The sequence below is a fragment of the Scleropages formosus genome, chromosome 9 (genome assembly GCF_900964775.1).
Source record: "Scleropages formosus chromosome 9, fSclFor1.1, whole genome shotgun sequence".
Lineage (NCBI taxonomy): Eukaryota > Metazoa > Chordata > Actinopteri > Osteoglossiformes > Osteoglossidae > Scleropages > Scleropages formosus.
The window spans coordinates 12966779-12994262 of NC_041814.1; the positions used below are offsets into that span (position 1 = coordinate 12966779).

The 27484-nt window shown below is 43.6% G+C and overlaps 2 protein-coding genes across 5 annotated transcripts in view; one reads left to right on the forward strand and one right to left on the reverse strand.

The window, feature by feature from the left end:
* LOC108923512 (SUN domain-containing ossification factor-like) overlaps positions 1-19942 on the reverse strand; it is a 34413-nt gene extending 14471 nt beyond the window's left edge. For 3 of the 4 annotated variants that reach the window (XM_018734295.2, XM_018734294.2, XM_018734297.2), the window contains exons 1-7: positions 19607-19942; positions 3826-3931; positions 2924-3046; positions 2549-2775; positions 1579-1719; positions 1165-1318; positions 478-589 (exon numbers count right to left, since the gene is read on the reverse strand). In XM_018734295.2, the coding sequence (XP_018589811.2) occupies positions 478-589; positions 1165-1318; positions 1579-1719; positions 2549-2775; positions 2924-3046; positions 3826-3931; positions 19607-19662 (919 nt within the window). In that variant the 5' untranslated portion in view covers positions 19663-19942. The remainder of the gene's footprint in view (positions 1-477; positions 590-1164; positions 1319-1578; positions 1720-2548; positions 2776-2923; positions 3047-3825; positions 3932-19606) is intronic. The other variant, XM_018734296.2, reaches the window with a different exon arrangement.
* Positions 19943-20644: 702 nt separating this feature from the next.
* Positions 20645-27462, forward strand: LOC114911240 (transmembrane emp24 domain-containing protein 5-like). The gene is made up of 4 exons (XM_029254572.1): positions 20645-21093; positions 23202-23299; positions 23519-23702; positions 25136-27462. Exons 1-4 carry the CDS (start codon positions 20881-20883, stop codon positions 25352-25354), a joined length of 714 nt encoding a protein of 237 aa, XP_029110405.1. The 5' UTR covers positions 20645-20880; the 3' UTR covers positions 25355-27462.
* Positions 27463-27484: the final 22 nt, after the last annotated feature.

Consider the following 27484-nt stretch of genomic DNA (forward strand, 5'->3'; position numbering starts at 1 on the left):
TTTTTTTTTTTTTTAATCATTACATATGTACTCATTTAATCTTAAAAACTACTTTCAAATGGTAAATAGCCTTTGAGTTTTTAGTATCTTCATACATGAGACAAGATCTGAAATGCTTCCATCATTACAGACCACTAAGGGTTAAAAGCCTCCAAGAGTCACACTCATCGTGCTCCTGGAGTGTCCACTCTTCTGCTCCAGAGAGTCCATCCTTTAATTCTGCGTTTGCTCTTGGCAGTTACGCAACACTCATTGTGCACGCTCCACTTCCTACTTACAGGCCTGTAAAAATCCTATAGCTGAGCAAATCTTGTGCAGACCTACATGCAATCCATTATCTTTTCACCGTCACAGGACATCTTCAGTTCAGTCAAGTGTGAAATTCAGGGAATTCTCCGAGTCATGCCCTTTTATGGACAGCTTCTGACTATGTGCATGCTGGCAGGGTTGATGAAACATGATGAAGCTTGAACTTACTTTTCTCTTTCTCAACCTCCATAACCTTTTTCTTCCACTCATCAAAAGTTGGGATGTCTTCTTTGCTGGGCACTGAGGGGTCCGTCTCTTTGACTACAGGTACATCAGGAGGCTGCGAACGTAACAATTACAAGTCAGTCGCTGGTCTTTGCTTGGTTTTGGTTGACAAACAGCCAATAAGCCTAACTACACAAAGAGAAAAATTCTAAGCTGTGAATTTCCTGTGTTATATAAGATATTTGCAGAACTGAATTAAACTTCTAGGTCATCCTTTAAGAAGCAGTACGCTGATATGTGGCTTCGCTCCACTGATTATTCAGAGCATCCCTTCTGCAACCACAAAGAAGCCCTATGATAACCCTTGTAAGGGTCCTCTTAATATTTAGCATTATTACTCCAGAAATCTATATGTATTCAACTCTTCAGGTTGCTATTATCTCAAGATCCTTCAACAAAAAAAGCCCACTAAAATAAAGGGTGAGCACTTCTGGTATAGTGATTAATGTGAAGACAGACTATTTTTTTCCCCCTATTCCAACAACATTTTGAGCCATTGTCTTATTTTTCTAAGAAATAATCCACGGCTGACTTCCTCGGCATGCACAACAAATAGGATCAAATATATAACCACAATGGAAGTAGCAAGCATGCCCTAATAAATCCAAATGTCAAAGGTGTTCTCCTTACTGGGTTATCCTCCTCAGGTACGTGGGAGGTAACCCCACCATGCTTCAGCTCTGGCACACTCTGGTCCACATGAGTTAGCAGGTCGAGATCTGTCTTGGTCCCCTTGCTGTGTCCCTGGGTGCTGGAGGCATTCTCTATGTGATCTTCAACCAGACTGCAGAAAGAGAAGCAGGGGAACAAATGGGAAGGTGGGGGCCAAGATACAATGTACTGGCAGTCTAAGTTGGTTGAGTCAAGTTAAAAAACACACACAGAGAAACAAACAGTTTGAATGGAGAACAGTCAGCAACTGGTGTTGTGGGTTGCGACGCCATGGCAGACGAGGGCAAGACCAGCAGAATGCAGTTCAGCAGAGCGGGTGTGGCAACAGCAGCCTGGCTCTGCCGTGATTGACTGCGTCAAGTCAGTACTCACCTGCCAAGCTTGCTGCCAAAGGGAGGGGGGTCACTGGGAGAGAGTGCCACGGGGCGGCCCGTGACCTCACAGTCAGGGGCTGACTGCACAGCATCAACTGAGCTGTCTACAGGGGAGTCAGCACTGGGAGCCCCTATTGCACTGAGGAAAAGAAACGACAGGCTGTTTACCTCAGTGCCCTGATGGGACAGGAAGACAAGAGGGAATGGAAAGGGAGCAGGGAAGCATGTTGATGAGAAGATTCCCGTATGAATATTTAGGGAGAACACTGCCTCCCGTGAGATGCTGCTGTACGGAAAACAGTTTCTTCCTCATTCATATAGATGAAGGGTGGTAAGACAGAAGACCCGAATTTGTGAGCTGATAGAGAAACGTAGAGCTAATGTAGACTGGAAGAGCGATGGGACGATTAACATTTCCTAACAATGCTCACTGTTTGCATTTTGAAATGACGTCCGTTGCGGCCTGAAGGCAGATGTTCCATAAAGTAAAAGAGGGCGTGACTTGATCACAACGGTTATTATGAAAGGTAGGCAGAAAGCCGAGGAACAGTTGCGGGACCTTGAACGGCCCAAAAGTAAGGGATTCCCCCCCCACCACCACCCAATGTATTACATGGGGGAAAGAATCATGGATAACCCCACAAGATATGTAGCTGAAGTTCAGAAAGGAATAAATCCTTCAGATACTTAAAATGAACACATAAAACTACATATGCATAGACCCTCAAGCTGAAAACCCCAGTTCCACCCTAAAGACAAAGAAACATCTATACTAAAAAACTGAACTATTAGCAAACTCAGTGACACGCAACTAATGAAAACACCACGATCACCAACTAAATAAAAAAATGCTTCTCCTCAGACTTATAAAAAGAGAAACTGTCTGTCGCCTTAAAAATTCAATTTCAGTAATTTGAACCTTTAAATCTTATGGTCACTAGTCGGTGGGAGAGTTTGTATAAACTCACCTAGAAGGGGTGCTGGGGGTGGTAATGTGTGAGGTAGGAGTGCTCAGAATGTCGCCAGGAGCCATCTCAGGGGTCTCGGGGGCAGCAGCGGGGGTAGCAGGGGCAGCTCCGGTGAGCAGAGTCTGGTCTTGACTGGCAGATGGCTCAGACTCAGGTTGTGGCTCTGGCTCAGAGTCAGTCACTGGTTCTGACTTGGCTGGCACAGCAGGCTCTGCCATTTTCACAGTCTGCCCCAGAACACACAGCGAGACAAAAATAATGAAATATGAAATTGTGCACAAATTCGGATTGGCTCAATTAATACTGAACGCACGCCACTAAAGGCATAACACAAAGCAAATGGCAACAATTTTGAACAAAGCTTAGTCAACGCACCTGGTCTCTGTCCTCATCCTCTCTGCAGTCCTGTGTCGACACCTGTTCTAGCAAAGCCCTCTCTGCCTCCAGGCCCACGTCGTAGGACAACTTGGCAGGAGTCGGCCATTCCTCTTCAGCTTGCTGTCAGTCGGACATACGTGAAACACAAATAGCAAGCTCACTTTGTTGACGCAAGAAAGAAAAAAAATCCATGTGTGCCATTTCATCCTTAAAAGAATCTGTCTTTCACCCAACAATTAAAGAAAGGACTTAAAGTCAACTGACAATGAAAAATGACTTTTACAGGCTAAGTGGATATTCCAGTTACTCAAGGAAGAGCAAGATACAGTCCTACTTATAAATGCAGCAATACATAGAACTTGCTTCGGATTTTTGCTTTAACTTTGCTTTCCATGTCCTTTTCCTGCACATTTTGGGAACTGACACATTCAAACTATACACTTGATAGATGGTATTCTTTTGAAACCTTTGAAAACCTAGTTCTAAATTCAAGCTACAACTAACAGAAGATGAGCTTTCAAAATCAAAGGTTGAGAAAAAAGGGTCTATGAGGTACGAACCCTCCTAGACAGCAATCAACAACAAAGTGCACAATGATGCTGTCTGACGACAGACTGGCTATTAGAAATATATGCAATACCATAAAACATTGAAACATTGCAACCAGCCTTCATAAAAAACAACAACAACAACTCTTGCTGTTATCTCCATGGAGAAATTTGCGTGGCCTCCAAAATGAACTCCTCATGCAGATATACAGTGGAACGGGACAGGTTCGTTTACAAACACCATTTGAAGGACTGGAGACCAAGGCATTTTGTAAATTTCCATGCCTGCTCCGTTCCATATGAGGTCTGTTTGCACTATGTGCTTGTCATGGGGAATTAAAGTTGATTTACCTTGTCTTCAGACCCCTCCTCCTGCTTTGCCTCAGGGATTCTATCCTGTGCAAGCAGTAACGGGCTAGCAGAGGTCTCATCTGAACAGCGGACATGACTGGGGTACCTGCGGATATTGAGGAGAGAAAAGGACATGTTAATGGGTTTATAAACTGGTTAAATACTTTGCAAGGGGTGCCTCTCCAGTACAATTAAAAGGCTCTTTCCATTGCACCGAAATGGTCAAATCATCACAGAAGCAATAACTGCAAGCAGCACAGAGAGGTCAGTGAGGTCAGAATTATTGCATGTTCAGTGAACGACAGCTGATTGAGTCCAGCAGACAGATAAAATTATAGTTATCAAAATTCTTCGGAAAAACAAAGTATACAGTATGCCTGACCTAATTCTAGTGTAATAATAATCTGTAACCTGACCTTTTTGAAAATAGTAGCAGTTTTGTAAACTTGCATAAACACAATAAACGAGCCACATACATGGAACACCTTACAAAAATTAAACATTTCCTTTTTTTTTTTTTTTTTTTTAAACATTTAGACAATTTATATGGTAGGCGTCATAAGAAAAGATAAAGAAGAGGGTCCAGGCAGTAGTGGAGCCCAGCCCTTTATCTTATCGAGAGGGATAAAGTCCTAACCATGTGGAGTCTAGCAGGGGGTTCAACTCATGACCCTGGATGATAGAGCATCTCCGCAAAGCTGAGCTGGGCAATGTCCGCGTCACATGTTGACCTCCTCTCGCTTGTGTAATTCTTCCAAATTTACAGAAAATACAAAGGAGCAGCAGAAAGCCAAAGGTTGACGAAAACAGCCTGACATGGGCAATCAAACAAGGGAAGGATGAGAGAGCAGGATGGAGCTCATGGGGAGAGTGGGGCAGAGAGCCACAACATCACAGTGGGAGACCTCTTCACATCTCAGTGGAACGCACCATGTGACGCTGTGCTATACACCCAAGGAGGAGTTTTATGTTCTACTCAATTTCTGGAGCAAAAATTTATTTTAATACATGGTGTCAGTTTCTTGCCAGTTTTCTATTTGGGGAAACAGATAAAACCCAGAATTCTAGTTTCTAGAGGTTCACAGTATTTGACTGTTCTTACTTCAGTCCCTAGAGTTGGGACATAACACTTTACACGAGTACTTTCAACACCGAAATGCCTCACGTTCACAAGATTAATCATATCGGTGATTACTGTGTGTAATTTTCATTGCAGTGCTATCAATTGTTTTAAAAATAATCACAGGACTTTCTCATTTTGATTAATTTCATTTTTAAAAGTGTGCTCTCGAAGTCCCAGTTGAAGGGATCAGCAAATAAAAAGCATTTAAAAAGAAACCAATATTGAAATGAAACATTCAAACTGTAAAATAATATTAGACAGCATCTTGCATTGTGTGGTCTGTAAATGGGAATGACCTCTGCACTACTTCATGTAACAGAGTCTTGTGACATGTTCAGCTGAGGGACTTTTTGCCTAGTTGTTTTCAGCGCTTGTCCTCGTGTATTGATGCAAATTCCGATATTTGTGACACTTAAAGTATTCATTTTTCACCATTTTACTGCTGATAGGATGCATTTGACAACTCGGAACATGCTGATCTGAGGAACTCAATATTATTAGTCATATGAGAACAAAATGGTATAAGTATGAAAAATATGGTGGAAGTTCATCTGTAGCAGTAAAATGTTTCCTTCATCATTCCTTCAATTTAAAGCACTGCATAAAAGAATGGATAAAACCTGGATGGATTGGATTAGTCAGTTCCAACTAAAATCAGTATACAGAGGTTTTAAGTCCAGTCAAAAGCTCTAGTTACAGAAACTGACTAACCACAACCCCGTAGACTCAACTGGCCGATAAAGAAGAGACAGACAGAAAAAGAATTTCTGTATGTGCATCACTGAGCAGATTCCCAAATAAAGGCTGAGAAAAAAAAATCAGTTTGATCAGAATTCAAACATTTAGGAATGTAGCAAGGCAACCCTAAAAACTGCTCCTGTAAAATTACCCAAGTAAATGGGTAAATACTTGTAAATAGCTTAAGACCAAGTCGCTTTGGGGGAAAAGCATCAGCTAAACAAATGTGCTATGTGATTAATGTTTATTTTATAATTTTAACAAAAGACAGAGATTTAAGTAGGCTTCAACTCAGCAGAAAAGTCAAATATCAAATGTCACAAGCAAATTGCCTTGAAGGAAAAGTTTCTTTGTTGATGCTGAAACCCAACCTGGCGTCACAACTCCTTATCCAAATAGTCCACTTTCCCCACTTCCTTACAAATACTTCCATTTGGTCACGCACATGTGTGCAAAAACACACACAAGACGAGTAGACGAAGGGTGTACAGTGCAACTGAACATGGGTGCAAGGCGTGCTCAAACCTTGTCAGGATACCCGACAGTGGACAACAGGTGGGCTGCGATTGTCAACAGTCCCCCATTGAAATCCTAGAACTTCACCTTGACAAGAAGGCCAATGTCACACCCAGTGTGGATACAAACAGATACATGACCATGTAAAGCATGCAGGACAGACTATGCCGGAAAACGCTTTGTAGAAAAAGGCTGTTTGCATCATTCTACAAACTTCGGACTGTCATGGGTGCAACGTAGGCGACACAACACAACGTGCAAATCTGAATGAAAATGTAGCGTGTCAGCATGCATGTGTCCATTTTAAAAATCTGAATTCCAAGTCCCATCACAATTTAGTTACAACCCGGAGGAACTGGTGCCACACACACACAAATATGTGCAGTTTAACAAATATAGGGCACTGAATCAAACAGAATGAAAATACTGACTCTCAGAAATTTGACACCTAGCGCATACATATTACACATAGTTTCAATGGGAGTGCAAGCAACACTAAACGCAGACATTCCACTCCTTGAAATATTAATAGTTCTAAATCTCAGACAGCAGTTAATATATAAGCAAGACTGACATATACAGTAGCAGTCAACAGTTTGAGTGCACTTGCTGCTAACCAGTTTCTCCTCACATCCAGATAACTGGTCTGAGCAGGAAATCTGCTGACATTTTCCGGACTGTTCCGCAGAAATTCCAACGCCTGCGGTTTGCTTAGCATTGACTCTTCTCTCCAGTTCGTCCCACACGAGCATTGCCCAGGTTGCCCCAGAATATTCAGACTTCCGACGACATAGCAAAATATCTTTAAGAAGAATTATAGGTTTCTCATACATGTACTCTCTGGAAGACTTGTTAAGGAACAGTAGTAATGCCATCCAAAATTCCAGATGACATTGAAATTCCACTTCCAATCTCACTTTTCAGCTGCAGAGACAAATCATGTCTGGACAGCCCTTTGTGGCACTACCCACCATGCACATGAAAATAAAAAAAAAAAATGTATTGCAATATGAACACCACAGTCCATAAATAAGACACTTATGTTGATGCCTATGTTCCCTTGGGTGCGCTGAGATGGCTGGGTTTCTTTAACCCTCTCAGTACTCACAGCAACACCAACAGTCAGGCAGACATATACTAGGAGAACTGCAAACAGCACTCTCCTCAAAGTCTGCTACACAGCCTTGATGAAGATTATTTCTGTAGACTGAAAAGAAGTGAATGACTCACAGGATGCACACTGAAGGAGGCATAGACCCGCATTCAGCATGTCCAGCTGGCATCAGTGCCTACTAAAGGGGAAAATGAAGACTAAGTAACTTGCCACACCTAAATTGGGAGAACAGCACACACCACACACCACACACACACACACACACACACACACACCCCTTGACCCAAGTGGGATCGCGGTGAACTGGAGCCTAACCCGGCAACACAGGGTGCAATGCTGGAGGGGGAGGGGAGACACACCCAGGACGGGACACCAGTCCTCCGCAGGGTACCCCAAGTGGGACTTGAACCCCAGACCTACCAGAGAGCAGGCACAGGCCAAACCCGGTGCACCACCGGGGACCCCTGCACACAAAACAGATGGTATGACTAGGTAGGTTCTGGTAACTGAAGTAGTGCTCAGCAACACAGGGAAATGATTATCTGTTTCTGCTCCCAGAAATGCTGAGCTGCTATCTCACCAGCCCTGTCACATTGGCGGCTGAAGATAAAGGCCCAACATCAGCCTTCAAAGGCTTCAAGATGACACCCCGTTGTGTGCGCAGTGTAACACAACTGTTTACCGGTACGATGAGTGTATACTCAAAGTGCCACACGATACATACTGAGCACTGCTTCTCAAACAATCGCAGCATCTGAAACTGTCCTAATTGTTTTTCTTTACACCTGCGTCCCATAACACTGATTTGTTACAATCTGCCAAATCCCCTGACCTTTCCTGTAGGCTTTACGGGAACCACAGATACTACTGTACTCCTGGTACCAAATGTAACGAAACAAAATAAATGTAGCAAGGATGAAAAGCATGTTACAGAATGACTATGTGACAGGTCAAAATGACTATTCAGAAAACATCACACTAAGTAACCGGACTCTGCAAAGTTTTGTTAAATCTCCAAGCACTTTTAATATATTTCAAACTTATGTAGTTTAATTCACTGCCCATATGGGTAGTGAACTCTAAACAACTGCATTGCATTGCAGAATAGCCTTCATGTCCCCTGCACATGTAACCACGTCTTTGCATTATCTGAACAAAGAGGCAGATCAGTTTAATTAAGTCAGTCTTTCTCAAACATTCAAGCCAAGAGAACTCAGATAAAAAGATAAGCAGCATATCTTGGAGCCTGAGATGGATAGCTTTTTTTATTTGGGGGGGTAATCCTGAAGCCCACCTGAGCTGCTTCAACATTTCAAATTGCTCCTGCAAGAAGGTCCAACTCTGGTTACATACAAAAAAGTCATGCAGACTATATACTCAACATAAGGCTAATCTCATTTGTATAATTAAAGCTGTTAAATTTGCCTCTCTGACGAGTGCTGATGGTGCCTCAGCTTTGCCTGCTTTGAAATCTCATTAACGGGTCTTTATCCATCCCCAGGGGGTGCAGTGGTGCAGTGGGTTGGACCACAGTCCTGCTCTCCGGTGGGTCTGGGGTTCGAGTCCCGCTGGGGGTGCCTTGCGATGGACTGGCGTCCCGTCCTGGGTGTGTCCCCTCCCCCTCCGGCCTTACGCCCTGTGTTACCGGGTAGGCTCCGGTTCCCCGCAACCCCGTATGGGACAAGCGGTTCTGAAAATGTTTGTGTGTGTGTGTGTGTGTGTGTGTGTGTGTGTGTGTGTGTGTGTATATATATATCCATCCCCATTGTACCCAATTGACTAACACAAAGTACAGTCACTGGTACATTTCAATTAGCTAGATTTAAACATTCATGCCATGTACAGAAAAGCAAAGGTTTAAGGCAATAAGATTAATAAAATTTTTGTAAACACTTCCCAAATTTATGCCATAGATAATTAAATATATTGGCTGAAATTATATTATTGCATTTCAAGATTTAATCAACTCTTCAGGGAACTGGTTAATTCACTTTCTCCCGTTTACCTAAATCTAGCATCACGTACAAATAGACATTATCGAGCACTTTCAGCCAAGTTAATGTCCTAAAATAAGCATAAAACAGCTCTGCAGTACAAGGTGAGTCTAAATGAAACAGTAAAGCCGGACTTCCGTAAACCTAAAATCACTGCCGTTTACTCATTGCGTAACAAGCAATTAGAAAGCGCTTATGATATTAACAGTAAGTCTTTTGTGGCTGACCACCGAAAAGAAATCTGCCTCACTTCCGCGGGATTCCTTGAGGCAGGTGGGTTGGGTTGAACTGCAGCATTCTGACACGTGTCAGCAAGAAATCTTAAATCTGTGCACAGGATTCCCCACACTTTTGAGCAGGAGCATGGTGAATGATGAAATTTTGCCATCGTTTCCCCAACGGCCAAACCAAAGACATGACCTTGATTTAATGTTCCAGTGGTTCTGCCCAAGACCACTATAGAGCTAAGCAATAGCTTAAAACTCCACAAAACATATATGCTTTCAAACACAGATACTGAAACAGGGTTTATTCACTGTCTCTGGGCAAACACACATGCTTAGTACGCACATATTTTACCAAATTATTGCCAATATGAAAACTCTGACAGGGGAAAAAAGGCTGAGAATAAATGTCACCAGGCACTGCAGAAAACCACATTTTGCAGAGACTGAAAGGAACTAAACATTTAAGCCTGCCCTGTTCACCTCTTATAAGGATGCACCTGCAGAAACTGATGCACCTGTGACAGGACCATGATGGTGCTGGACCAGCTTTTCTTGTAGGCCATAAGGAGAACCAAAAGAATACACACACACACACACACACACACACACACACACAATATTTAAAGTGTTTTATTTATGTGTATTTCTACACATTCTCATTTACTTGAATAACTGTGTCATGATCTCAGAAAAAGCAAAAGGGCTTTCTCAACCTGCACCCGTAGAAGTAACCATTATGAACCAGTTCAAGGCAATATAGTGAACTGGGGAGGGCACGTGGTGGGAACCGCAAAAATTCAGGTCTTGTTCGGTGTTTATTCGCAACGAGAAAGAGTCCCAGTGTGAGCCACGTGTCCCACAGCCCAAACACCCCGGGCGAGGTGCCAGGGCAGCCCAGTAAAGTAGGGCAGCGCTGGGCCAGGCCACAGCTCAGACAAACATATTCCCTCTCTGCATGAGTACGTCAGTACTCCACAGGAAGACAATAAGAACTCCATGGGCAAATCCAGCTCATCCGCCATAATCCTTCCCCTTTCACATCATATACAAGAGCAGCTGAATAACTGTTGAGATGAAGGTTAGGGTTAGGACAAGCACTTAAAGCCATACTGGCCTCATTACATGATGACTCAAATGCTAAATCATGAAGAGTTAACTGAAAAAAAGACATTCAGGACATAAGAAGGAGGCGGAGAAAAAAACCTTACTCTCTGAGTCTGCATGTTCATTTGCACAGATACCTGCATAGGGATGAACTTCCCAAGTCTGGTCACTGACAAACCTAATGTCAAACAAACATGAAATCCAGAAGAGAAAAATGTTTTCTTCCCAAAGGGGTCAGATTTAAAGCAGGGAAACCTATGGATTTTGCACAGCAAAAACTAAGCTTTACCGTTCTTTCGTGATCATGTGAGAATAAAAGGGAGTCAGACTTCACAGTAAATAAATGTTGAGCATGAGTTACACATACTAAATGATAAGCAGTGACTTAACCAAAGGCAAACTGTGGCAAAGCAGGCAATACAACTCTGAAGAGCAATACAAGTACAGCACATGAAGTTAGTCTGGGGTGTATGGTATGGATCCCTGGATGATGTCTCAAGTAGCACCACATAACTACTTGATGGCACCCAAACCCAAAATACGAAAGGACTTTCGCCTAGCCTGAAGATCCCTGAAAGACACTCCTGGCAATCTGTCGCCCCAATCACTAAAGTACAAATGGTTACAGCCCCTCTGACCCACCCACCTCTTGTTCTTTCAAGCTTAAATGCCACCAGTTCACACACTGCGATGCCATCAGTACATCCCGGGTGCGTTCCTAAAGAGTAGGAAGGAATTCCAACGTAGCGTCTATCTCTGCTCATCAAGCCAACAGATGTAAAACAGCTAAAGAGCTCAAGAAAATCCCTCTAGACAAAATAGTACACATACACACTGCACCTGGAATAAGACAACCAGCCAAAACAAAGCTGCAACTGCTCAGTTAACACTATACTGTACAAAGCGTACATCTATGAGTCAACCAGATGTTGCTGCTACTGCCTCCCTTGGTAGGGACCTCTGGTAATCACAGCAAAAGACAGTGGACAGGAGACAGGCCATTGATAACTGGAAAACTTGAATATCCTCTCACTGCAAAAATAACACACACAGTCTGAATCGTTTGTCCCATACAGGGTCGCGGGGAGCCGGAGCCTAACCCTGCAACACAGGGCATGGGGCTGGAGGGGACACACCCAGGATGGGACGCCAGTCCGTCGCAAGGCACCCCAAGCAGGACTCGAACCCCAGATCCACCGAAGAGCAGTACCCAGTCCAACCCACTGCGCCACCGCACCCCCCAAAAATAAAACATTTTATAGCAAATATATCATGGGTCTTCCAAAAGATTCAAAGCTCTTTGCTTGCACTAAAGTCTAAGTCTATGATAATTTATCATTTTTAATTTTTTGTTCAAAAGAAATGCTCGTCACCAGTTTACTTTGTCAAAATGTTCACGAAGTTCACTGTTCAACTGTCACATAATATTAGATGAACTCAGACACCGTAGAAGCAGGGTACAAGGCGGGAACAGCAACTGAAAGTTCATAAATAGCTTGCAGATATACCACGGCCAGCCCGCTCCTCCAGGTGCAGGGTGCAAGTAAACATGACGTAGCTCAGGACCCAGACCAGGTGGGCAAGCAGTTGTGACACAGGACCAAAGACCTGGCACAAATCTCCTAACAGCAGGTGAGAGCAGACAACACGTGAGGACACTGGCGCTGGGACATCGGGACGAGTCGCAAAGGATAGGCTGCGAGCGTGGGAGGAGCCTGAAGAAAAAAGCACCGCGATATGTTCCGAAGACCCGGAGAGCTTTACCAGATATAAGATCATAAGCAAAACGCACAAAATGAACTGAAACACAAGGTTTTAGCAGTAAGGTGATAAAATGGCCTTGGTACACATTTAGTTCTACAATGAGCACCTGCCACAAAAAAAGGTGTGATACATGGAGGAAAGATAAACAGCCATAAATAGGGACTGCAACTGACAGGCTCACACTGGAAGCACTCATCTAAACAGCTCTTCACCTCCACACTTCAGCCAACAGCAAGATATAGCAGCCCGTACTCTTTTAGCCCTCGACGATCATGCATGAGCGCTGCGGCTTGTTGTGCTCATAAAACCTGGACTGTACAATCTGGGGCACAGACACTTGTACGATTTCACTCCCGTATATAAATACTGAAAATGAGTGATACTAAGCAGGCTTCAACCTGCCAATAAAACACTGTATTAAGAAGGTCACTGACTGAAGTTCTTACGTTCCAATGTCAACATTTTCAGACCAACAGCAGACAATCAGATGGGACTCAATACGGGGATTTCAGGGCTTGCAGATGTGTCAGCTGGGACCACGGTCCCACAGAAAGGGCTCTGATGTCTCCCATGGTCTGTGAGCACAAACAATAGAGTTCCACAGAGACAGGATCCAGCCTCATCCTTGTGGATTTAACTCCTGTTTTGACAGCCACCATTCTGTCATCCGACATGAAGGCCGAGTGGCGCGGAGAAGGGGAGGACAGATAAATGCGTTGAGGCCATTTCGTCCCATCTGACCGCGAACCTCAGATCATGATGTGTTACTGGAAAAGCTTTCCGGTCTTTTTCGTATTTGTCTGCCACACGGGGTTGCTACCTTATGAAGAATTTAACATTAGCTCCAGCAAGGAGGACTTTTTTTAAACAGTTAAGCTCATGAAGACGGATTTTGCCAAAAAAAGCTTTAGTACTGTTCAAAACTGAACAATTTGGAGGTCTGGCAAGCTTTGAGAGCGTTACGCAGAGTGCAATCAAAAGTGTGCTTCTTTCGGAGAGTAAATCCTGAAGAAAAAAAAAAAAAAAAAAGAGAAACATATCCTGACAGGGCACCCATGCTTTACTAGGACTCAAAGTACATTTGGCTCTTTTGTAAAGTCCTTAGTCTGCAGTGAAAAAGTGGGCCTGATGGGTGAAGAACAATATTAAATGAGAAATTTCACTTAAAAGAAAGCTGAACAACAGAAAACGATAAAAGGACAGATTCAAAGCAATTCAAAAGTAAAAAAGTAAATCTTCAAGTGTGGAACAGACTGATTTTCAATGACTGGAAATGAATTTTAGTGTCCAAATTAAATATTACACACAGCCACAAAAATCTGAGGTGCTCTGTACACAGTGTTTCTAGCTGTAAATAAGGCCAAAGTGTCTTAGTAGTATCAGTAAGCACTATAGTTTACATTACCTGCATAATTAAATAGACCCTCGAGGTTTGCCCAGGTTGTACCAGTCTACCTGCAGGTTTTAGAACACAGTGAAATTCTTGGTTTAAATTAGATATGCGTGGTGAGGTAAATGAATATCAAGTTACTTCAATAACACTATTAAAAACACAAGCTGAACAGAAACCCGCATACCCAGCAGCCCCCATGGACACCTGTTGCACACCCATGACCTAAACCATTATTTTAAAATTAACGAGACACCATGGTTATCTACATTAAACAGCCACGTGAAACCTGTCATTTTATGACAGCAAACTAAAGTTGGCACAGAATAGTTTTAATTGTGATACTTTACAAACTAATAGTTGCAACAAACATTTTGCATGTTTGGAGCCATTTTTCCAAAATCCACAGAAATGATTAAATGCAGCATCTATATGGATGAACCCATGGTATATTTTTTAGCAGAGACAGTTAATGTAATTAATATTCTCTTACTACTGAAAACATCACTATGCATTTATATCAAAAATGTATTATTAACAAGGAGTGAATAACAAAAGGTAACATCAAGAATTAAACTATTAAAAAAAAAAAAAAAAAAAAAAGAAAAAAGTCCTACACACCAAGGTCTGTTAAATGCCATAGGGAATTGGCATTAAATTACATGGTACACTAAACTATGGGTCTTTCAAACTATGCGTCGTGGTACACTAAGTTTCTCTTAATTTATACTGCTCAAAACAACTTAATATCCCTGTGTGACACATTGACGTGAAAACTGAAGAATACCAGTATTCGCGTCGCTATAAAAAAAGTATTAAAAAGAGACTCATTTCAATGTTGGCGCCAAGTTCCTGCCTGCAAACCGATGACGAAACGGAACCTGTAAAACCAGTCGACTGACCCCTCTGATCTCGGGGTGCCCTGAAGTGCTCCAAGGGATACTAGGGGATAGTGGTAGAGCCTTAAAACCCCACATTTAAAGCATGTACCCCCTGCAGCCCCGTGAACATAGTCACTCATTCTCAGGCTGGTGTTTGCTTTAACAACTTTTAAGAGTCCTGTCTCTCATGGGCTATAATAAGGCAAAAAAAAAAAAAAAAAAAAAAGAAAACTTGCTGGAAATAGTGAGAGCTCACAGCTTGGCCTTTTGGAAAGGGTGGGTTCAAAATATGCCATAGCCCAGAGCACATGTAGCTCTCAGAGTTGGCATGACCAGAAGCACCGTTCCTTACCAGACAGTTAATCAGCGAGTAAATGGCAAATGGTGCTTGGAATAATGCATTTTTCTCAAGAGCCCCCAGGCTGCTTAGGGTTTACATGTTACTGCAGGAAAGGACAGTGCGAGTTCAACCTGCGCTATCTTAACGTTAACTTCAGTTACACGGTTGCTGTACTGCATATCTGCGGACCAAGTCTATAAGAGCATATTTTAATATATTTGCATTAAAGAGGTTTAAATGTAAGAAAAATACAAAACGTTCAGTGTGAATATCCCAAAGACCTGAATGCTACTTTTCAATTAACTTCTTCAGCATTATTTCACCACCACCACTCTGTGACGTCTGAAATTTAAAAACTGAAAGAAAACACAAACACGCATGAAAAGAATACTGACGATAAACTTTACATACGGTTCCAAATGCTGAGTCAGTGCATTTTACACTTATCTTTAAGTAAGTAGTTTTACAGACAATTGGAGAAGCCAAGCTAGCTCAAGAAACATGTCCAGATTAAATAAGTATGCGATTCTCAACCTTTCAAGGTTGCTGTCAAGCATTACCGACCTTCAGATTTATTTAATTATTATTATTTTTTTTTTTTTTTTTTTTTTTTTTAAAGAAGACCGGCTAGAACTCGAGTGGGGGGCGCAGTGGGTTGGACGGGGTCCTGCTCTCCGGTGGGTCTGGGGTTCGAGTCCCGCTTGGGGTGCCTTGTGACGGACTGGCGTCCCGTCCTGGGTGTGTCCCCTCCCCCTCTGGCCTTACGCCGTGTTGCCGGGTAGGCTCCGGTTCCCCGTGACCCCGTATGGGACAAGCGGTTCAGAAAATGTGTGTGTGTCTAGAACTCCTTCATGACTTCTAATTCAGTGTCAGTGTTTCTGAACAACACTGAGTAAATCAATGCCTAAAAGTATTAATGCCTGGTGAACAATAAATTTGGGTACCAGCCACAATAAGAAAAGTGTTTCACTGACAAGTCTAAGACTACCAGCCTAACCAAAACTGAATGTTAGGCTACTGGTACATACTTTGTGTACAAGGATTCGAATGAAACAAGAAAGCAGTCAACTAAGCATTACACGTGAACGTGAATTTACATGTATAACTAAGCTCGGTGGCTACAAAATGCAGAACTCCATAACCACATATACTTGATCAAATGGATGTCTCAAACCCCACGCACACCACTCCTAATAACTCAGTGGATAAGAAAATGTGATGCTACTGTGGAAAGGTTGAGGATTACAAAGAAATCCTTGCCAAAACAGTATCTGACAAGCCCAAAAACTCTCATGGCATTATGATTTTGTTGCAGATAAAATAAAAATACCTGTAGGACAAAAAGTAGGAACATTCTAATGGGGCTTAAAGTAAGCCATTTCCTGATATTTCCTTTAAATAAAAAAAAAAAAAAAAAAACACTGATGGGCAACTAAAAGTTTAAAATACTAATGCACAAAAAACCTGACACCCAGTTATTATACTGAAGCATGAGAATTGTCATTGAAAAGAGGACTGACCATGTGCGCACGCCGTTCATCTTCCACAAACTCCAGCATTCACAGTTATTGAGGACAGCTGCACTAGTGAAGAAAGGCATGTTGCCTAACAAAGGAGCCAACAATATAATGAAGAAGAAAGAAAAAAAAACATACTATTTGTTGTTGCAGTAACAGCCGTTTATAGCCAAAACATACCTCACTGGGTACATAAAAGTAACATAAATCTGCTTTAACTTGCCAAGAGAACACCACATTCTGATGGGCTTTACTAAAAGGGAGTTTATCATTTAACCACAGCTTTCTCGTCTATGTATGCGTGGGGGGAGGAAAAAAAAAAAATACTGCAGCAGCTTTGAGTTGCTTGATTTTACACCAAAAATAACAATACAACATATTTCAGTCAAGAACAAACACTGAAGCAGGAAAAGAGGAATACTATATATGTAACGGAGAAGACGGAATCGATCATCAATAAATCAACGCAAGGCTAAAGCTACGCAGAAAGACTAATATCTAGTTTTACAAGCACACTTTCTAAATTTTCTGTCAATGTAGCTCTCGATTCAAGCACAGCGATACAGAAGTAAATTTCACCTCCGTCAGCATCCAAGAACAAAGCTTCATTCACAGAACGTACCTCACTGCTGCGTGCCTTTCCCAGGATGTTCCTGGGCACATTTCGGCTGTGCTTTAAACGCAAAGTCTCTCCGGACACCTTGATACATTTATTCTGGGAACGTGGGAAGATATAAGTTTACTTGACTGGGGTCCATGCAGTGATCCAAGAAACCTTTTAACAAAAAAAAAAAAAAAAAAAAAAAAAAAAGCGATTTCTCCAACCATTCCTGTGTTAAATTACAGCCCAGACTCCTTTCTTGGCGATGTTATGGTACGCGGACTCTCCGCTCTTACATATTTTGTCACGTACATGACAAAAGTGTTCAAATCTCTCCTACCTGAAAAAGTGACATTTGATTTGTATAACGACTCCAATTCTGGGATATGTGGACACCCTTCCGGAAGGCATTAAAGCGGTGCACGATCATACCTGTGATATATTGTAACCATCTAACCCTGAGCCCTCACTCTATGTACGTGGATGTATTTGTGTTTTTGCAGCATGATGTTTGTCTGTATGCTGTTTTGACTCTGTGCATAAAACTAAAAAATAAAAAAAAACTAATGTAAATGTTACGAAAGATCATACCACTTTGTGCTCTTGCTACCCCAACACAAACCCAAGTTATTTTTCCTCAATACTAGTAAATATGTATGAATACATTTTCAAAATACAACACGTTTTGATAGCAAACTTAAGACAGACAACTTCATCACACAGCCATGAGTTACCACTTGTGCTATGATAAAACAATTAAGTTATTAATCAATCTTTAAAAGCATGTGAGACCAGCTCAGAAGCACACGCAACCTGATCTAAGGTACACGTTCACGCCACCTGCCGCTGCTCATATTACGAGCGCCATAAGAAACATTTTATTTTGCATTTCTCAAAATACACAAAGTATTAAAGTTAAAGGAACGAGCAAGGTGTGGTGGAAGCCATCGCAGAACAGGGAAGCCTCTGCAACAGGGGAACTGGGGCGCTGATTGTTACAGAGCGCGGGGGTGCAAGCACATCCCTACTGGCGTAACAGATTAGATCTGACACCAGGGTAACACCGCAAATGTACCACAACTGCAGTGCGCTGTCGGTGATAAAGGACTATTCAAATGTGAGTAAGCAGCGGGTGCCATCAGAAGCACTTTGAACTGGAGATGAATTCATTTACATGTAACAAAGCACATCAACAGCGTAGAAACAAAGTGGCAGTTCGATGTGAGCTTCATGCATATATATCATTTATCATTAATCCTCTTCACTCCATATATACAAATACATTATATATGTATGGGAAGCACGGTGGCACAGCGAGTAGCGCTGCTGTCTCACAGCACCAGGGTGGCATGAGAGGACATGGGTTGGATCCCTGCTCAGTCTGTGTGGAGTTTGCATGTTCTCCCTGCATCTGCGTGGGTTTCCTCCGGGTGCTCTGGTTTCCTCCCACAATCCAAAGACATGCTGTTCAGGTTCACCCATAGTGTGTGAGTGACAGAGGGAGTGTGTGTGTTCTACTGATGTCTGGATGAGTGACCCATGTAAGTAGTGTATCTAGCAGTGTAAGTCACTGCGGTGAATTAGGTGTGTGGGCTGGTAACACTATAGTATAGAGTTCACTGGAAGGTGCTTTGGAAAAAAAGAGTCTGCAAAATAAATAAATGTAATATATATACACACACACAAGCACTGAAAAAAGGGCCAAGAAGTGCTCTTCCATCATGAATATGACATGTTTCCTACCTGCGTCAGTCAGTGGCGTGGTGAAAAGGGACTTTGGTGACTAATGCTAATCCACCACCTGTTCCCTCGAACGGACGGGGGGCGAGTGAGTGACACGTCTACATGCACATAAACACCAGTACACGACATCTGGCCGCGCTTGTTCCGTTACCACTCACACGCACCATCGCCGGCGAGTGTGTGTGTGTGTGGGGCCTGTAGTGCCAAGAAGAGAAGAGCCCGCGCGCGAACCGGACACACAGACAACCTGCTGCTGCTCGCTCGCTGCGTGCGTGTCGCCGCCTCATCCGAACGCAGCCGCCGAAGAGAGGGAGAACCGAGACAGCGCCCGACCGCCCAGGGCTCTGTGTGTGTAACGTCTGAGGCACGTAACTGTTTAACTGCGTGCAGCCAACACACCGTGCTAAATGCGTGAGACTCACACTGGCGGCGCGAGATGCGTGTGTCGCGTGCACAGTGTGTTACAGCCATAACTGGCGCCCGGTGACGAGCCTCCATGAGTCCATCCTGCACTCCCAGTTTCTCCGTCCGTGCGTGGCCTGGCTTCTTCGTCGGCGGCCTCGCCGAAGCAACTTGCTCAAAAAAGAGACAGTCAGCGCGTGCGGACGCCGCAACGGCGGAACAGAGAGTGCACGAGCTGAGCGTGGCGCGCGCAGTACCGCCGTTTTTTTTTTTTTTACCCGAGTACGCCGGGGAAAGGAAAGGTGCGCCAGCCAGGAGGTCTCTTACCAGCGCAGGAGAGCTACGGCGAGGCACAGCGACACGACGCGCAGTCTCTTCTTCATTATCTTCCCGCGGGGACCAACATCCTCGCTCTCTTCTTGGGGTTTTCCCTCTGTGTTCTCTGCGACTGCCGGATTGAAGCCGTGTGTGTGTTTTCGCTCGCACGGTGTCTCGGCTCCTTGCGGAACTTTGGGTATTTAATGTCTGTATGGGCGAGCGCGCTGTTTAATAGCTGCCCTGCTGCCGCGGCTCTCCCCCTCAGCACTCCTCTATCCCTCTCCGCCCGCTCCTCATCGCCGTGTTGTTGCGCGAGCCGTATGGTGCGTGCCGCCGCCGCTGCGGCTCTCCTCCGCACCAATAGGAAGCCCGCGTTCATCGTGACGCGTCAGCACATGGGTCCGCCCACCGAGCGCGCGCCCCCGAGATGAGTTGGAACTTCTGACAGGCGACGCGTCACGTTAAGGTACAGATGCCGTGCGGACTGGCGAGCTGTTGCGCAAGAGCGCTTCCACGTTAGACTTCGCCAAAGTTCACAGGAACGGGCAGTCATGTGCTGGTAGTTGCCGTCTTTCCGAGTGACGGCACATTTTTCATGGCTGGGTGCAAACAAAATTGTCTGGAACAAACGGCTCTTTTCATGATCATTACATCCACCCGAGTACATTTTCCTCAAATTCTTCTTGTCATCATTGCAGTTATTCTTAGGTTTTTTTTTTTAGTGTATTATTACTGTTTATTCATTTAGCTTCTCCAAGGCGACTTACAATTTTACGTGTCCCTTATCTAAGCTAAATTATCGAAGCTGCTTACAATTATTTGTCCGTTTTATACAGCTGGCCGGGGTATGACTTGTGCAAGGGTGGTGATTTGAACCTGAGTCCTTCCCAAGGCAACAACTGCGCCGCCAGCTGCACAGTTTAATCTAAATACAAAATTTGGGTTCTTAAAGAAAATGACTTGCTGCTAGCCGGAAAAGCGCAACTTCAGCAGCAGGTGTCAGAGAAACGCAGCGTCCTCGCTGCCTTTTGCGCGGCTCCTGCGCGCTTCGCTTATGCGCCGGATGCCCTGTTCCGTCCGCTGCGTGAGACCTCCGCGACAGCAGGGGGCAGCAGAGCGCACTCGCGGCGCCGTTCTACACTTCGACTCTTTACCGTGTTCGCTCGCAAGTTTTGAGCAGCCCACGGCAGCGGTGCGTGTGCTCCCCTGACAGACTTTTCTTTCGGACGGTTTTAACGCCTTCACCTCTACTCTTCCCTCGTACCCGCGTTAGTTTAGCTGCCATGCCGACTTTTCTGGCGTATGTGAGCACGTGTATTATAATATTATGTGCGCTTCTATCGGCGCGGCGCAGTGACAGCAGCAGGGCTGCGGTGGCCGCCGCTTCTTTCTCCCAGTCTCTGGACAGCGACTTCACCTTCACGCTGCCCGCCGGTCGCAAGGAGTGTTTCTACCAAACCATGAGGAAAGACGCCTCTCTGGAGATCGAGTACCAGGCAGGTGACGCTCCACATGATGATCATGATGGTCATGCCGCGGGGCCGGTGGCGATTCTCTCTCTCTCTCTCTCTCTCTCTCTCTCTCTCTCTCTCTCTCTCTCTCTCTCTCTCTCTCTCTCTCCGAGCAGCAGCAAGTAGTTCCTTCAGACTCAGCAGGATCAGGATGCGCGTCGTTGGTGGTGCGGCGCTTCTCAAGTTCTCTTCCCAGAGATACATACAGCCGTGTGATCCCAGTTTGAAAGTAAAAAGTAACTTTTACTGCGCTTTAGTCACGCTGAGTGAGTGTGGGGCTGCCCACCCAGGTAGCCGAGGGGGGGGGCAAAGTTTCGCAGGGCTGAACTTAAGCGACGACGCCGGGGCACGAGCTTCACTGCGGGTCCGTGACACACGGCCGCGCACTTATTAATCTTAATAATAATACGTGCAAATGGTCACTTAGTTTTATCCAAAACCACTTATTGGGTCTCTTACCTATGCTGTTTCTCCGAAGCCGGGGGAGGGGGGGTGAAATATGCCTTGTTCGTGTGTACTGCTGCGAGACTGGATGGTGGGATTTGAACCAACAACCTTCAGGATAGGGTTCCTTTACATTTATTACCTTTATTCATTTAGCTAAATGAATACATTTTCTCCAAAGCGACTTACAGTGTTAGGGTTACAGTTATTATAGTTACAAGCTTACAATTATTTATCTATTTATACAGCTGGATAATTTTTACAGGAGCAATTTAGGGTCAGTACCTTGGTCAAGGGTACTACAGCTGGCTGGGGGGGGATCGAACTTGCAACCTTTGGATCCAAAGGTGGTAACTCTAACCATTGGGCTAGCAGCTGTCCTGACACTATGACGCTGTCTATGAGACTAAATTTACATTAAATTGTAGCCCTGGCTCCTGTTCCTGCTCTTGATGGTTTGTAAAGATCTACCATAGCGAGAGGCCAAATTCAGCTCGCTGCTTCTCATGAGAAGGGCAGCTCTTGTCAGTCCACTTTCACTGCCCCAGATCTTGCACCGACTATCCCGGTTTAAGACTACCCAGCGATTAGTTTTTTTAATTAAAATTTTTATTTTTTAAGTATGAACTGAAGTTAAATGTTTCGATAAAGCAGATCAAAGATGAGGAAGTTGGGGTTAGAGCTGTGCGACACCTGAAATTCTATGTGTATGTGGACTGAGGGGAATGCCATTAACTAAGGTATTGACCAGCGGGACATAATAAAGAATAATACTCTAACTGTGTTTTAAAATTTTTAAAGATGGCACATTTGTCTTTCCTGCCGACATTGTGTAGCCTGGCTGTTTCCATGGCTCAAACGGCAGAAAAATAGTTTCCCGGCACAGACTTTACTTGTTCAGAGTTCACACGCACACTGTCTGAACCGCTTGTCCCATATGGGGTCGCGGGGAGCCGGAGCCTAACCCAGCAACACAGGGCGCAAGGCCAGAGGAGGAGGGGACACACCCAGGACGGGACACCAGGACGGGACACCAGTCCGTCGCACGGCACCCCAAGCGGGACTCGAACCCCAGACCCACCAGAGAGCAGGACCCGGTCCAACCCACCGCGCCCCCCCTTGTTCGGAGTTGAAAGCTGCTTTTTGTAGCCATGAAGACATACTCTTTATGTTAATGTATAGTTTCAGTCTGTCATCTTTTTATGGTCTGCTTGCTTAGGAACCTTCTTATGATTAGATTAGAATTTAGACGGCAAGGTAATATTTATTAGTACATGTCTGGAAATCACAGATCTTGGCTTTGCTCTGGATTCAGGGTATAGCGCAAGCTTGGAAAAACCAGATAGTTACTTGTTTGCTTCTTGTATAGCATTGCTTGTCCTGGCCAAAAGATTTTAATATTCCATCAGTCATGTAAACTCTGGGAATTACCAGGATATGTGGTACCCTTGCATTTTGTCAGCTAGTTTCACTTAATGTTCACGTTCATTCTGCTCTGAAGATTTTATTGAACTATGTAACAGTAGTAGGTGATGATAAAGAAACTGTCATTTGGAGCTGACCTTCTTGTTGGTTATAAGGAGTAATTGGTAGTCCTTTAGTGGTTTTCCTGACCTCTAACCTCTTTTCTTTATGCTGTGGCTGTTTAGGTGCTTGATGGAGCAGGGCTAGATGTGGATTTCTCCCTGTATTCACCCAGTGGAAACATGCTGATCGCTGACTACAGGAAGTCAGATGGTGTGCACACGTAGGTGATGCCTTCCCACAGATGGGTGCAGAACGCTAGCCCCACACACACCTCTCACAGTTAGTTTTGGTGTTGTGCTTTTTGTGCATTATACTTTGTAATATTAAGAGAACAATTTAGCATAATTTAAAGATGTTTTTCCAAATTGCTTTATCCCAGTGTTGTTGAGATCTTTCTTTACTACGTTTGTAATCAAAAATACGTAATCTGTTACTGCAGAGTGGAGACAGAGGATGGGGACTACATGTTCTGTTTCGACAATACCTTCAGTGCTGTTTCTGAGAAGATCATCTTCTTTGAGCTCATTCTGGACAACATGGAAGATCTAGAAGGTGGTGACCCAGACTGGAAGGAGTACGTCCATGGGACAGATATGCTGGACATGAAGCTGGAGGACATCATGGTAAAGCAGCTCCCTGAGCCCTTTGCTTTGTCCACACACCTATCAGAAAGGACATCCCAACATGCTTTCGGTGAACTTTGATTTCAGAATGTGGAAAAATGATTATTTAGACTCATGAGTACATTATCGGCACACTGACCCATTGACCTTAGAGAGTTTTTGGTTAAGACCAAGTTGTCCTGACACAGAAGAAGAGCATGCTGCAGTGGCATGTTACCCCCGCTGGTGTCACAGTGACCAGATTGCCTCTCCAGATATAGTCCACAAAAATTTAACTATGAACAGTACTTATAGCCATAAATATTTGAAGAATTTATCATACACTTGTATTTTAACATTTACATTTATTTCATTAGCTGGCACTTTTCTCCAAAGCCACTTAGAAAGCTAAGCTACTTAACACTATTTGCTCACTTATTCAACTGGGTAAATTTTCCTGGAACAGTTAGTACCTTGCTCAAGGGTACTAAATCAGAGGTGGCTTCTAACCTGTGACCTCTTAAGTTGAAAGGCAGTAGTTCTAATCACTAAACCACCTGCTACCCCCAAAAATGGGACCAGAAGACTTTTTGTAATTCAAATCCAGCAATATAAAAGCTTAATAATTAATTCCTCAACCTGTTTGGTTAGAAATATCAGATAAAGCTAAAAATTAAAAACTTGCTTGAAAACGTGTGTTTTATTTTCTTTAATAGCTTGTACACTCTAGGGTCTCTCTTTGTCTCTATCCTGGAAGTTTTGAAATACAGAACGCCATGGAAGGAACTCTGGTTTTTTTTATTATTTTCTTTTATAAACGTGAAACAACATCACTTAAGTAATTTTAAAGGAGACAAATCTCCACAGTCTCCCATTTAGTGTTTCGTCTTCTATTTTATACACGCGAAATGGTGCCGTATTTCTCCCTCATATCATAGGCAGCACAGGAGAATGAAAACAGTGGGGTAGAGAAGCCGTGTAACATGAAGTACAGGCATATTTCATTTGTTCACAATTTATCCAAGGGGCACAGCAGGTAACGGCGGTGCCTCGCAGCGAATGGATTGTGTGTTTAAGCATATGTCCAAATCCAGCTCAGAGTGTGCGGAGTTTGCGTAGGTTTCCTCCCACAGTCCAAAGACACAGGAGAAGGTAATGAGAAAGTGCTTCTGTACCCTCCTTTGCCGTGAAAACCGCGAGTGGTTGCCGCGAGTTGGACTCGATTTGATTGTGACTTCACCTACCCCCCTACATTTTATCCAGTTTGATTTAATTTTTCAGTAAACAGACTTTGCTGTTAGAGGAAGCATATTACTGAAAGTATTGGGCATTTTGCCATGAGTTCAGTTGAGGAATCCTGAAGCATCACACCTTTGTCCTTCTCCTGTTGCGGTTCGAGTGTCTCATTCCTGTTCCGGTTTCTGTTCCCCCCCCCCCCCCCCCCCCCCCCCCAGGACACCATCAACAGCGTGAAGGCAAGGCTGGGAAAGAGCCTGCAGATCCAGACTGTGCTTCGAGCATTTGAGGCTCGAGACCGGAACTTGCAGGAGAGCAACTATGAGCGCGTCAACCTGTGGTCGTGCACGAATCTCATTGTCATGGTGGTGGTGTCGGGGGTGCAGGTGTACCTGCTACGCAGCCTCTTTGATGACAAGAGGAAAAGCCGCACATAGCACGCCCACAGAGGGACAGAGCCCCACGTTACATCCAGCTGGTGCTGGAGCCCCCTCCTCTGCTGGAGCACTGCCTGGCATAGGCAAAGCCCTCAGACACCAAGGCATACGTGCATACATATATACACACATACACACTCACTCACGCAGTGATTCGCTCGCATACACTGATTTTCGCAAACCATCCGCCCACTCTTTTTCCTCTCCATCCTATCATTAGATTTTTTTTTTTTTTTTTGCTTTTTTGGGTTATGGGGACAGTGGGATGTCCTTACACTCCCCTGTAATGTATCTTTTCTGTGTTACGCTACTGATCTGATGGACAAATTGCTCATTACAGCACAATTTATTATTGAGAAGAATCTAATGTTGGATTACAGTGTGTGCCCCCCCCCATACAGTTTCAGAATAGAGAAATTTTAATCGCATCTCCATGCTGCTGACTCATTTAATGGAGATTTCGAATTTGAGCAACAAGGTTGGTGTTTCTAAATCATCGAACAACTAATGCGAAACTAAAATATTTATTTGTCATAAATATGACTTTCTGTTGTGTTTCTCTTTTTAAATAACTGAATGCAGCCCTAACTAGATGAAGAAGGGAACTTTACAAATTAGGTGGCAATTCAGTTTAGGCACTGAAATCTTCAGACACTCTGTCCAGATTTTAATAATCCCCAGCCCATAATATAAACCCCATGTGCTTCCATTGTAACTTGCCTCCAGTCTCTTGCAGTATTCCCATTTCTTGCTGTCATGCTTTTTTTTTTTTTTTTTTTTTTTGTAAAGTGCTGTAATGTCTGACCTCCTTTTAGCAGCAGGTAGCACTAATGAACACTTGACAAAACCATCAGGTCTCTTACTGGATGCTACTTGATTATAAATGGATACTCGCATAACTTGAGGTCTCAGTGTGTCCTGTTCAGTTGTTATTATGTCCGATTCATGGCTTTCAGGTGATGGTTGTTCTAGGATTAAACTGCCAGGTCAGGTTTCACTCTGTCTAGAGAACCTCCAAGCTGGGGTTGACATTCACTTTCCTTCTCATTGTTTGACTTCCTGTTTTGGAGGTAGGGTGAACAACATGGGGGCATGTGCTCATTTTGTTTTTAGACTAGTTAAGAGCGCTGCAGTAATTGTCTTGTTACATCGTATGAAAACAAAAGGACGTTATAAAAAGTGTTCCATTTTCCGTTAAAATTTTATTGCTCAGTGTCAATTCAGTTTTACATCTTGGATTTTTTGTGTGCACTGATAATTTGCATTTGCAGTCCATTGGCCTTGTCTGGCGTCAGCAGAATAGCACAGAGGTATTTTATGCAGTCACACCATGTACAGTAAACAGATTAGAACAGTGCATGGACATGATGTAAACCTTGGATGGATGTGAAATCCCAAGAACGTAGGAATCTTTCGTATCTCCAAAATCTCCGCTTTTAAACATGTTTAGCACAAGACTGTTTTCATTGTGTAACGAAATGAGTTTAACTCATAATTCCTGGCATATGAAAATTCATAGGCTTTAAAAAATGCAACAGCTACACTTTCTTTGGTGCCGGTGTTACTCTGGCATATAAAACAGGTATTCCTGGAGCTACTGAAATGAGCACAAAAGAACACTAATGAACTTGATGTTTTCTTAGTACATATTTAGACAGACATGAATAATGAGGTTGTGCTGCAGCAGTCCCAATGTCACAAGGTATCAATATATTTAGTCTTTAATAATGGAAAATAGCAATATGTCACATGCCTGTGTACAGCTTAACTAACAATCCAAGACAATGGTCTTTTTATGCAAATGATTAACACCAGCCAGTCATTTTTATTTCTGCTTTGGGAGGCGAACGGTAAGAGAGCTGCAGCCTGTGATCGAAATGTTCGGCTGATGTTATGCAGCCTTTTACTCCGCGGAAGGAGTGAATTATTGTGACAATTACTGTAATGAGATGTCATGAGGAAGATGCAGCTCTGAATGCATCCGCCGTGGTCTTCCATCGTGTCACCTGCCAATACCTCTTAGTGAAAGTGCCTCCATATTATAACTGTGTTGCCTGGTTTTCTTCCTATGCCAACTGGGTAAAAAAAAAACTCATTCAAATAAAATGTTTTATTCCTAAAACTGAATTA